The sequence below is a fragment of the Dryobates pubescens genome, chromosome 18 (genome assembly GCF_014839835.1).
Source record: "Dryobates pubescens isolate bDryPub1 chromosome 18, bDryPub1.pri, whole genome shotgun sequence".
Taxonomy (NCBI): Eukaryota; Metazoa; Chordata; class Aves; order Piciformes; family Picidae; genus Dryobates; species Dryobates pubescens.
In genome coordinates, this window is record NC_071629.1 from 9,976,709 (window position 1) to 9,988,075 (window position 11,367).

An 11,367-nucleotide genomic window follows, 5' to 3' on the forward strand; every position below is an offset into this window, starting at 1 on the left:
CCCTCGAAGGATGCTTTAAAAAGTTATCTCTGGCCCGCCAACGGGGAGCGGGGCTGAGCGGGCGGTCCCAGCTCAAGGCGACCGAGAGGCTCTCCTCCGGCCCGCCCCAGGGGAGGCCGCCACGGGCCCGGCCCCTGTGCGACAAGCGGGGTCCGGCGCGTCCCACCCCCGGCCTTGACGCCAGCGCGCTAATGAAATGCTAATGCCGGGGCGCGGAGCCGGGCGCTGCCCGTGCCAATAAAACCCGGCGCGGTGCGGGGGCCCGGCCCGCTGCCAACCCGCCGCCATGCAGAGCGCGACCCCCGCCGCCCCACCGGCTCTGCACCTCCTCACCTCCTACTTCATCGACAGCATCCTGGGCCGGGGCCCCGCCGCGGGGCGGCACGGTGAGGACCCGCGGCGTGCGGGGCTGGCGGCGGGGCGCTCGCCGCTCGCCCCGGTAACTCCCCGCTTCTTTCCCCTCAGGCGAGGAGCGCGCGGCGCCGCCGCCGCGGCCCGGCCGAGCGCGCGTCCCCGCGGAAGAGCCGGTGGCCACGGGTCGCGGGCAGCGGCCCCCCGGGGCCGCGGCGGGCGGCGAGGCACCGGGTCCGGTGAAAAGAAAGCAGCGGCGATACCGCACCACGTTCAGCACCTTCCAGCTGGAGGAGCTGGAGCGCGCCTTCCGCAAGTCCCACTACCCCGACGTGTTCACCAGGTAGCGGCCACCGGCGGGAGGGGGCGGGCAGAGGGCCGGGGTCGGGCCGGGGCGGTGGGCGCCGGTGAGGCAGCATCGCGGCGGCTAACGGTGTGCTGCCCCGCAGAGAGGAGCTGGCCGTGCGCCTGGACCTGACAGAAGCCCGAGTGCAGGTGAGTACCGGGGCGCGGCGGGGGCTGCCTCCAACCTAGAGCCGCCGGTGCCCGGGGACCGTCCCCTTCCTCCCTCCCGCCCTCCGCGGCCTCCCCGGGGCTGGGGCCCGAGTTTCCAAGTCACCCCAGGAGGGCTGAGAGCAGCTATAACCCCTTCCTCGGCTGGGCGAGAATAGCGCAGGGAGGATGCAGGAGACCGGGGCTACCGGGTGCCGTCCATTCCGGTTAGTTCTTTAAGGACTCAAAAATTGACACGTTACCTCATGACGGGGGGCGGGGGGGGGGAGCGCATCTTAAAAGCCTTCCCGGATTGCACTTCACACTCACATTTGCAGCCACCATCATGGGTCTTAAATGCAGGTACTGTCTCCTGAGTTTTGAGACTGGGGCGGCGGGGGAAATGATGAGGGGTTCTGTGGGGCATCCTAAATTATTTTCCTGGTCTGCAGAGAAGCTTGCACCCTTTTCTTGCTCTTAACTTAGCTCAATAAAACAGTCACACTTTGCAATGCCTGGGTAAAACAAATAAAATATTATCTTGACATTCAGATGACAGACAGGCACTGTCCAGAAGAATTTTATGGCTTGGCTGGGCTGTAATAATAGCAACAGCCTTAGAACTTCAGGACAGAGAAACAGCCACTAATCATCCTGTAGTCTCCAGTTTAACAAATAACCCTTGTAGCTTTTCTTGACACTAAGCACTCGTACTTTATCATAGCATCACAGAAGTCTTTTCCAACCAAATCTAAGATTGAACCCAACAACGCTGATCTAACACCACCATAGCCACTAAACCATGTCTCAAATCATACCTCTTAAGCTGGTTGAAGCTGGTTGATATGTTGTATAAGCTAGAAATCCCTTTGTATACAGAAACATTAGCCTCTATAAAACAAACAAAAAAACCCATTTCAAACTGTGTGAAAGCTTTTCAAGTAGTTTTAAGCTCAAAATGATGATCGTTCTAAATCTGGCTTGTGCTGTGTATCAGATAGTGACTGAACCCCTGTTCCAGCACAGCTCTGGCATAAGCACACTTCTGCAAGAAAGACCTGGCACAGCTGCTGGGTGTGACAACCTTGCTTACCCCTGCTGATGACAGGTCGTTTGTATCTGTTGTCCTCACCTCAGTCCCTGCATCTGCAATGGTTCATACTAGTTCATGTCTAAAGCTGTAGGCTTTCAGATTTTTATTAAAATATGTGCCATCTTCAAAAAAGGCCTTAACTCATATAAGAAAACCTGGTTGGATTTTCCATCTCTCTTTTGTAGACTTGGAGGAAATTATGTGCCTCCTCTCTTCCTACCACCACCAATCACCAAAACATCTAGTCACTGAAATTCTTCAATATCTGGCAATCACACATGGCATCTACCAGTGGAAAGGACATGGGTGAAACACTGTTAACTTACCTGTTACTGCCACATTCACTTCAGGGGTACTTGTTCTGTAGGCTGTTTTACCTGTGCAGTGACAGATGGCAAAGAGGAACTCTTTTCCTAATGATCTATCTGAAAAAGATGAAAATGTTTAGGTTTGATGGAGTCAAAGTAATTAACAGGTAAAATAGCAGAGTTGCAGTATCCCCAGTGGATGGAGGGACTAGCAGAGAGCTGTTCCTTGCACCTCCTTATTCCTTGTCCAATCTTAATGCAAGTCTCCTATCATAAGCGCAGCACAGTTAGGATGAGCTTTATTGCACAGTGTCTTGCCTGTGTGTGTTGTTTTTGTCCTGGCGCAGAAGAGAGGGCAGCTTGTCCTGAAGAGAACAGGGTGCACAGGAACAGCTATTGTATAAATGGTGACATATTGTACTTAAGCTATGTTAATTCCCACATAACTGCCTTCTTGCCTTCTATACCCATGCCCATAGTTGCTTTGCCTAATGTCCTGTGTGAAATGAAGAACTCCATACCTCTGCCGTGGTACCTGGCTAAACCAGCTGACACAAAAAGTGACATCTTTTTATTTACTCAAGTGTAAACTCAAGAAACTAATGTTAGCAAATGTGGCCAGATCATTTCTTCACCTTAGGGTGCTTTCAGATTGAGGTCTGTTTCTCTAGGGAGAACCCTTTGTCAACAACCTGGAGTGGATACCAGCCACTTCATTGACCCTCACTCTTGCATTGAGTCTTACATGATAATGAACAAGAAAAAAATATTGCCCATGAGCATATGCTTATTTGAGCATCACTTCAAAGAGATTCCCCTCAACCAACCCCCACTATTTACTTGTATAGAGGCATTAAGATGGCAGCAAGAATCTTTGTATTCTTCCTTAGCTTGGGAAAGGAGTGGTCTGAGAGCCTTCAAAACCTTTTCATAATCTGAAACCAAGTTGGGATGCTCTTAGTAGCATTTGCATCTCCTGTTGCCTTCTGCTTCTCATAATTCTTATTGTTAGGATGGGAGAAAAATAAGAAAAAGTTAAAGGAATATTTTATTTTCATAATGTGAGGACTGAAGCATTACTTGGGCATTTCACTACCATAAACTGCATCAGTGTTAAAACATTAGCTTACAAACATAACTGATCTAAGCATCCTTGTCATATTTTTCTTACGATGATCCTGTATTCAATTACAGCAGAAACATGGCACAGCCACATCCCTCTGTCTTTTTCTCATCATTAGATATTGCATCAATTAAATAGGATACATTCTTAAAAGAACATTACAGCAAGAAAGCTGTTTTACACACAGCTTTTTAAAAGACCTACGTCTCTTTTGTCAGACATGTTTGGTGCTAGTAACTACAAAAATAATCTGGGCAATATTTAATAGACAATTCTAACTCAATGGTTTAAAACTCACCTTTGAGTATTAAGTAATGCACTTTCTCCAAAGTATTTTATCACTGATACTGCAGTCATACCATAAAAATCTCAAGGCTGGTATAGAAGCTTCTGTTATGTTTAGTTTGGCACTTCAAATTTGCCTGAAAATAGAGTAATTAAGCCTTTTTATTGGAAGCAAAGGAAAACTGCTTAACAAAAGGCTCAGGATGAATAATCTGAATGTTAATGACTATAAGCATTAAATTTTGAAAGCTGTTTGTCACATCAGCGTGAGGTATGAGGCATGCCTTTGCTCCTTTTATCACTTGCATTGATTGAGTTTGTACCAGGAAGAAGCTGAAAGCCCTATGCTGGTACTGCCTTCCTGTTTGGCAAATACAAAATCTGAGAAATGACTACATAGGTTTGGCTGTAAATCCAAAATCACCTCTACCATTTTAAAAGTTATTTTGCAGTTAGAGTGCAAGTGATAAAATGGGTTCATTTTGGGACAGAGAGAGCAGAAACATAGATTTTGTGTTAGGCCTCTTCATGAAGAACAGATTGAAGAACAATGCGAAGATTTAGTAAGGCAATTTATACTCTTGCAGCTTTTATCCTTTTTAGGAAAGGCTTTTTCTGGGTATCTGCAGCGCAAGATAGTTCACGACCTTTTTATTTGGGTTTTATTTTCATAGAAAACATTAACACCTTGAAATTGGTGGTCTTCTCCCATGAGATCTAGCTAAGCTCCACTTAGAAATATTTGGGATTTAAAAAATCATCTGATCCCAGTAATCAAATTATTTTTTCTTACCAGATCCCTGTCATGTTGGAAGTTTACCTAAATCATAAGTAAGTTTCAGAAAGTCATAATTCTGTCCAAGACAGAAGTTGGGTCTTTCCAGCATCTCTAGTTCCTTGTATTAACACTTTTACTAAATATTGAATCCTGGTTAGTGCATTCAGTTGTTACACACACAATGTGCTTGCAGGCAGCTCACTGAATGGCAACAGCAGTTCTACAAGACTGCCGAGTAAGAATATGGGCCACAGCTAATGCCTTCCTTCCAAATCTAGATCCAGTTCCATAGCCTCCACTGCAGAGAGGCCTAGAAGACCCAAGCAACTGAGTACATTTGGATATTGAATGTTCACCCTTGACAGAATCCAGTTTTATGTATCTTTGATTTAGGTCCTCTCTCTTTTCTCTGCTCTTCAGTCTGATCTCTCCTACTGTGCTGGATCTGCCAGCTTCTTCTCAGTTAATGCTGATAACAGTGTGAAGAATCAGTTTTCTGCTCTGTAGATATGACTGACTAAAGCCATTAGAAGGGCTAAAACAATGAATAGTCAGGCTCAAAGAGGCAATATACTCAACAGTCTAGTACACAAAACCAACACTAGACGAAGCCCCTTTAGGAACAGCTTGATGCCCCAGTTCCAATACTGCTTGCTAGATTTTCTGGTTTAGTATTGGCTTTCACTACAATTCAGTTAATCACTTTCATGTAACTATATGCTGTGTGCATTCATGGTAGATAGCAAAAGATTCTCATTTTACTTTTGAATCCTCTGTATGAAACTGTGTGGTCCAGCTATCAAGATAAAAAGCACACACTGTATGTTTTGCCTATAGTTACTCTTACAGCCATAATTAAGTTGCTTCCTGAGGTATCTGTACAGAAATAGTGGCTTTGAAATTTAATTTGAGTAGCTTTGAAATTTAATTTTCAATAAATAGCTTATGAAAGGAAAAATTAGTTTTTACTAACTGATTATGAGTTCTCAGGCAATTGGTTTACATATTATAGTGGTTTAAAACACATGGGACTATCCAATCAGAGCTAGAGAATAGTCAGATTTGCAATATTTATGACTGATTTATTCCTTACTAAACCTTCTAAGGCATTTATGAATGAGCCTCTAGTACTCAAGAAGTGGGGTTTGGTTTGACAGTAAATATTTTGCCTCCTGTATCACTGCATGCAGTAGTAGCTGCTAAGACAAACTGCACAGTAAGTTCAGCTAATGCCTTTATAATTTCTTGTTGAAGGTCTGGTTCCAAAACCGAAGGGCAAAGTGGAGGAAACGTGAAAAAAATGAAATTCTGGGGACTGTTCCAGGAATCTCCTTAACTCACCCACTTGGTCTGTTTCTGGATGTTCCACTGAGTCATTCTCCCCTCCTAGATCACACATGGAGGTCAATGCCTCTTTCAACACTGGCTGTGCCATCCGTGTCTCCAGCCTTTAATCCTTCAACCTTAGGGCCATTTGGCCTCAGCAGCCTTACCTGGACTTCTCTCTTCAGAAATCCTGTTTTAAATCCACATTTTGGAAGGTATAGAATTAATTTTTTTCCCCTAAATCTCAAAACTGTTAAAAAAAAATGCATTTCATTGGTTTGGTACTTGCATGTTCTCAGTAAGCATGCCCCCAGAGATAAAATTACTAAAATGAGGTTAGTTCTGTGTAGGATCATTTGATCAGGAGTTGCAAGACTTAGTTTTAAGTCACTAGTAAAAACTTAACATGTAATTGCTCTTTGAAGAACAGTTGTGCATTACTGACTGAAGTGCAGATCTCGTTGAACTCTGGTCTCCACATAGATTGCTGTAACCTAGGTGGCTCCAGCACCACCCTTATCACACAGACTGACACAGATTGTACACCATAAAGATCTGACTGCAGACAGGCATGGCTTGGAGGTGATTTGACAAAATAAAGGCATTTTGGTCTCTCAGGAGACCAAAAGCTGGGTACATATACAAGAATAACACCGCTTCAGAGAGAGACTGAAAGAGAGAGATCTTCCTGATTCTTACATGTCCTACTAAAATCCAAGGCTTTTCTCCTGCAAGGTGCTGTGCTCTTAACCCATAGAACACACCCACAGCTAGCCTCCTGTCTTTTCCCTGTAGTCAGACACCTAGAACTCCAGCAATTCATTTCAGCTGAACCTGCTGTCTGGGCTTTCTTGCCCGGCAACCTGAAATTTATCAGCAAAATGCTGCTGCTGCTCTAATGCACCCCATAAGATTGGGAAAAAGCATGCATGTCATGTGTGTTTGTGCATATAATGGGTGTGTGGAGAGCAAGATCTATATAAAAGAAGACAGCATGCTCCTCTTGCTGAAATTACAGCCCATCATAGATTCACATTAACAGACCAGTTCTGCTTTTCAGATGGAATAAACTTGTCTGAACAAATTGGCTGCATAAACAGGCACATCAATTGGCCTTTTTATGAGGCAGTTTATTGCTGTCACAGAACAGGCTGATCTACAGCATCCAAGGTTTGTTTAGAAACGACTTAACAGTAAGAGTTAAGCAAACGATCGCTGCTCCAGGTCTGTGCATGCCATGTTTGATCGGCTCTCATTTATTTTCAAGGCTTTGGCTTTTCATTTGGGGTGGGGCTTTTGGTAGGCTTTTTTTTAAGGGCAAGACACTATACTGCAAAATAAGACTAAAATAAAATGTACATTTGGAAGAAACTGGAAATTTTGATCTGTGTTTTTCTGATCCTTTGGGTGGGGGAAGCTGCAGCTCAATAGGTACTTGTTCTCCAAAACAATTCTTAATTTGGATAATATTGACTTCTTTCAAATACAGGTTTCTCAATGCTTTAAATCCCCTCATGACAACAGCATCAGTACTAATGAAAGCTCCTGGACCCCCATCAGACCCTGCTCTTACTGCCTTCACTGATCCAGCAGCAGTTGAAAGAAAAACATCAAGCATTGCAGCACTAAGACTCAAAGCAAAAGAACATTCAGCACAAATCCCTCAATTAAACCTCATCTCCAGTCTTACAAACACTAACAAAGAACTTTGCTAGATGCTGTCCCACAGACTGCAGCCACGGAGGGGAAAGTGAATGCCTTCTCCAAAAAGTACCTCCTGTTAGAGAGAGACACTTAAAACAGGAAAACACACACACAGAGCTGTACTTCTTCCATCTTCAGTAACAGCCTGAAAGGAAATAACCCCACTAAAATTAGTTTCCTTCATTACAATGTGAAATCAGGTAGTAAATTGGCTTGTATCATTTCTGACTCTACAGAAATAGAGGCAGGAACTATCTCATCTTTGTAATTCAGGCTCACACAAATCAGACTCTAGTCCAAAGGTTCAGAATTCTTCATAGGAATAACTTCAGTTTTCTAAGCAACTCTTAACTCACTTCTCAGGACAAACCCACATGCAGCACTTGAGAGGCAAGAATCGGTACACGGTTATTAACCTTGAGACCATGCTTCATGTTGAAGTGCAAATGCCAGTGAAATCTCCCATTGTAGACACTCAGCAGGAAGGAGATAAGTCTGTTTTCAGTATAGGCTTTTGATTCAGAACTAGGTTTGTTTCAAACAACAAAAAAGTTTGCTTTGTGTTCAAGGTGTCAATGTTTTAATAATTCAAAAAGTTTAAGCTTTGTATATGAAAACTTTGCTGTGAAAGTAGGTTGCAATGTGCAGTAAATGGTGTGCAGTTCTCTGTGTATATACATGTTGGTGTGTAGCTCAGTACTGTAAATATGAGGTTGCTGGAAACTCTTAGCATGACTGGCACATTTTACTAGACCAGTACAATAACAGGTTACTTGTACATTTCCAGACATTTCATGCCTTGAGTAGATTCAGAGTTTAAGTGCAAACTAAATGTGAAGTGTTAAATTCTTACTTGGACTTAGGTTTGAATAAGTGTAAACAGAGAGCTTCCTGATCAGGAGTCCACAGGTCACCAGTCCTGGGCTCCCTCTCTGGCCTCAGACAGGTCATTCTAAAGTTTTTGCTGAATTTCCTGTCCAAGAAGTGGAACTGAGAATGACTCTCATCTATAGGTCTGATGCTTTAGTGTAAAGGGAGGGTAAGTAGTATCCTCCTTCTGCAGCTTACTAGCCTACCTCACAGGGCTGTTGTGAGGACTGATTAAACAAACATGACACTGTGCAAATGTTAGAGTTATACAAGTGCTAATTGTTGCTCAGCATTTACAAAAGAAAGGCCAGCAGCTGACTACACATGAAAATTGCCTTTCCCACACCTGTAGTGGTTTCTGTTTCTGTGAGCTGGAACTCTTCCATTGATGGAGCTTGGTTCCTCAAGCACAAATACACTGAAAAGAGTTTTGTGTATTTTAGAACTTCTTTCTCAAGACAGCTCTGGAACTGCTCTTAAGACTATACAGATGGTTTCAAGGCTACAGTTTTGAGTGCAGAACTGCAGGTACCTAACTGCTGCTTCTGTAGGCCCCTTTCAGCTTGTACTTAGGTACATGACAGAGAAAGCAGTCAGACATACTGGTTTTACACTTTCTCTGAAATACTAACAGTTTTGGCTGCTCTTGAGGCATAATCTACCACAAGACTGGAAGATTTTTTTGGGTTCATAGACCTCATTGTTAGCCCAGGTAGGAGATGGTGGTAGTATTTTACCACTGGGAAAAGCAAGCTTCCTACCCAGGTTAGGCTAAGCCTGTGGGCCAAGTAGCAGAAGACATGGGGAAGTGATGTAACCAGGACCCCTCTCACAAAAGTGAGTAAATAGATGCAAATAACATCTATTTACTTGCACCAATCCATTCCCATGGCACAGGCTGCCAACGGGCAGCACAACACAATATCTACACAGCAACATCGAGTTCCAAATTAACCTGTTGATTAGGTTAATGACTTGGAAATTATCATTACACAACACATGTTCTGTACAAGCTTCTGTGGCACCTCTCCTTGCCATCAGTGTGTCTCTTGCAATGCAAGGAGGTCCTTCAAGAAAGGAAACTGTCCTGCATTCGCCATGAGCCATTCAGAAAAGAATTCCACGATACAGACCTAGGTATTTTTGCCTAATTACATTCCTAGATAAAGTCACCAGAAGCAGCATGTGTAAAACAATTGCTGCAGGCTGGTTTAATATGTTGCATGAAATAGTAGGTACTGTGTAATCAAAAAAGTCTTGATCATTGATCACAGGACCACAGAGGTCTCACTCATATGGGGAGATCAAATACACCAGTTAAAATCCTCTTGATTTAAGCAGTTACATCAGAGGTAACTTTCATCTATCAACAAAGTTTTTCCAATAGCTATAGAGAGAAGTCATTTCAGGGATGGTAATTAACACACAGAGGCAATTAACTTTACCCATTTACACTATAGGTTATGCCAGAGCTGGGAACTGCTACCTGCACCCAGCACACACAGCCAATTTGACACCACTCGAGGTTGGCAACTAAACCCTTGGCAAATTGATTTGGTGTTGCTCTTTCCTAATTCCCTTCAGAGGAGGGTACCTTTCCTCAAAGGCACCCTCCTCTCCTACTGGAACCATCACCAAGCATCTGTTTGTACCACACCCCTTCCACTACAAGCTGTGGCACTTGCCTCTCCTAACTGTTAGATTGAGGCAGGGACCATCTCCTCTTCAGTGTATATTTATGTGTGGCTCTGTGGCTTCAAGCTACTGTGTCCTATTTGGTACATGACAGAATTGCAAAGGTAAGTACATTCCCTGCTTCGTTACATTAGTGATTAGATAGGAGCTGCCACTCCTGTGCCATTTGGGCAGAAGATGGTGTCATTAGCATTTCCCATTGGATACAGGTAGAGAACACAGCTTACTGATGTTTCATCTGGTTTTAGTTTGAAATGCTGAGAGGTTTTCTTTAAGCTGATTTCATTTTTTCTGCCTTAACAAGTCCTTCCAAGAAACTCCCATTCTTTCATGTGAACTGAAAAGCCAGCTGTGAGAGCTAATGACATTATGAAAATAAATACACAGGGCAACACTCGAAATCAGCTTAGGAATCAGAGTGTGTCCATAAACAAAAGTCAACAAGCTTTTTATGTTAATTATTACTAACTTATAATGAGCTACCACACCAAGGGAAGAAGGCTTGCTTATTCAGTCTACTTTAAATTTAGATAAAGAGGCTTGATTACAAGTTATTATGGACATTGTATTAAAATTATATTTAAAGAAATGTTGGGGACCATTTAATTGAAAACCCTTCAGCCTAGTTTCATAGCCATACATGGGAAACACTCCTACCATGAACCAAGCAGGGACATTCCCCTTCCTAGCTTTTCTCATGGCAATGAAGAGAAGAGCATTCTACATTCTAAACAGGCCAGCCATTTTACAGAGATTTTCTCACACTGAAGGCTGCAATTATTTCCAGACACTTTATCTTACCTTATACACTAAATTCTTTAGTCCTAATTTAGGCAAAGCCTGCACTGATCTGGATTAAGACAGCAGGATTTGACCCTGTGCCTCTCCTGAACAAAAATGGGTCTCAGCTCAAATCTTCTCTGGGTAATATCATGATGGTTTCCTAGCACAGGTCTCGACTGAAGCAGGCCTGGAGCTCTGGTTGTTTTCTCTTGGGTTTGTCTAGTTTTCCTGAAAGCAAAAATGCAGGGGAGGATTCTCAAATCAGCACCAAAGATCTGAATACACCCCCACCCCCATTCACTTTCTACAGCCACCAGCCCACTGTGAAAAAACCTCACTCTCCAAATTAAGCCTCCTGATATTACCCTCCACATCTCAAATTTTTGAAATGTGTTGTTGGAAGGTTCTGCAGCATATTGATATCTCTTCAAGAAACGTTCATAAACCTTTCTATTGGAGTACTCACACTTGGCTATGTCATCAGGTTCATTCAGTTTGTTCTCTGCCTCAGGTTCAGCTCTGATAACATAGGATGTTGGGTAAATTTCTGTATTTCCAG

At 43.5% G+C, this 11,367-nt stretch overlaps 1 protein-coding gene across 1 annotated transcript; it reads left to right on the forward strand.

Annotated features, from left to right (window-relative positions):
• Positions 1–286: 286 nt before the first annotated feature.
• On the forward strand, positions 287–6,188 carry ESX1 (ESX homeobox 1). Its single transcript, XM_054169799.1, has 4 exons — positions 287–386; positions 466–694; positions 801–846; positions 5,685–6,188. The coding sequence occupies exons 1-4, from the start codon at positions 287–289 to the stop codon at positions 6,114–6,116; spliced, it is 807 nt and encodes a 268-aa protein (XP_054025774.1). The 3' UTR covers positions 6,117–6,188.
• Positions 6,189–11,367: the final 5,179 nt, after the last annotated feature.

Excerpts from the sequence above, each read along its gene's own strand:
- ESX1 (XM_054169799.1), top strand. The coding sequence starts at position 287 with ATGCAGAGCGCGACCCCCGCCGCCCCACCGGCTCTGCACCTCCTCACC. Across the intron at positions 695-800 it reads TACCCCGACGTGTTCACCAG|AGAGGAGCTGGCCGTGCGCC; the intron begins GTAGCGGCCACC and ends GCTGCCCCGCAG. Across the intron at positions 847-5,684 it reads TGACAGAAGCCCGAGTGCAG|GTCTGGTTCCAAAACCGAAG; the intron begins GTGAGTACCGGG and ends TTCTTGTTGAAG.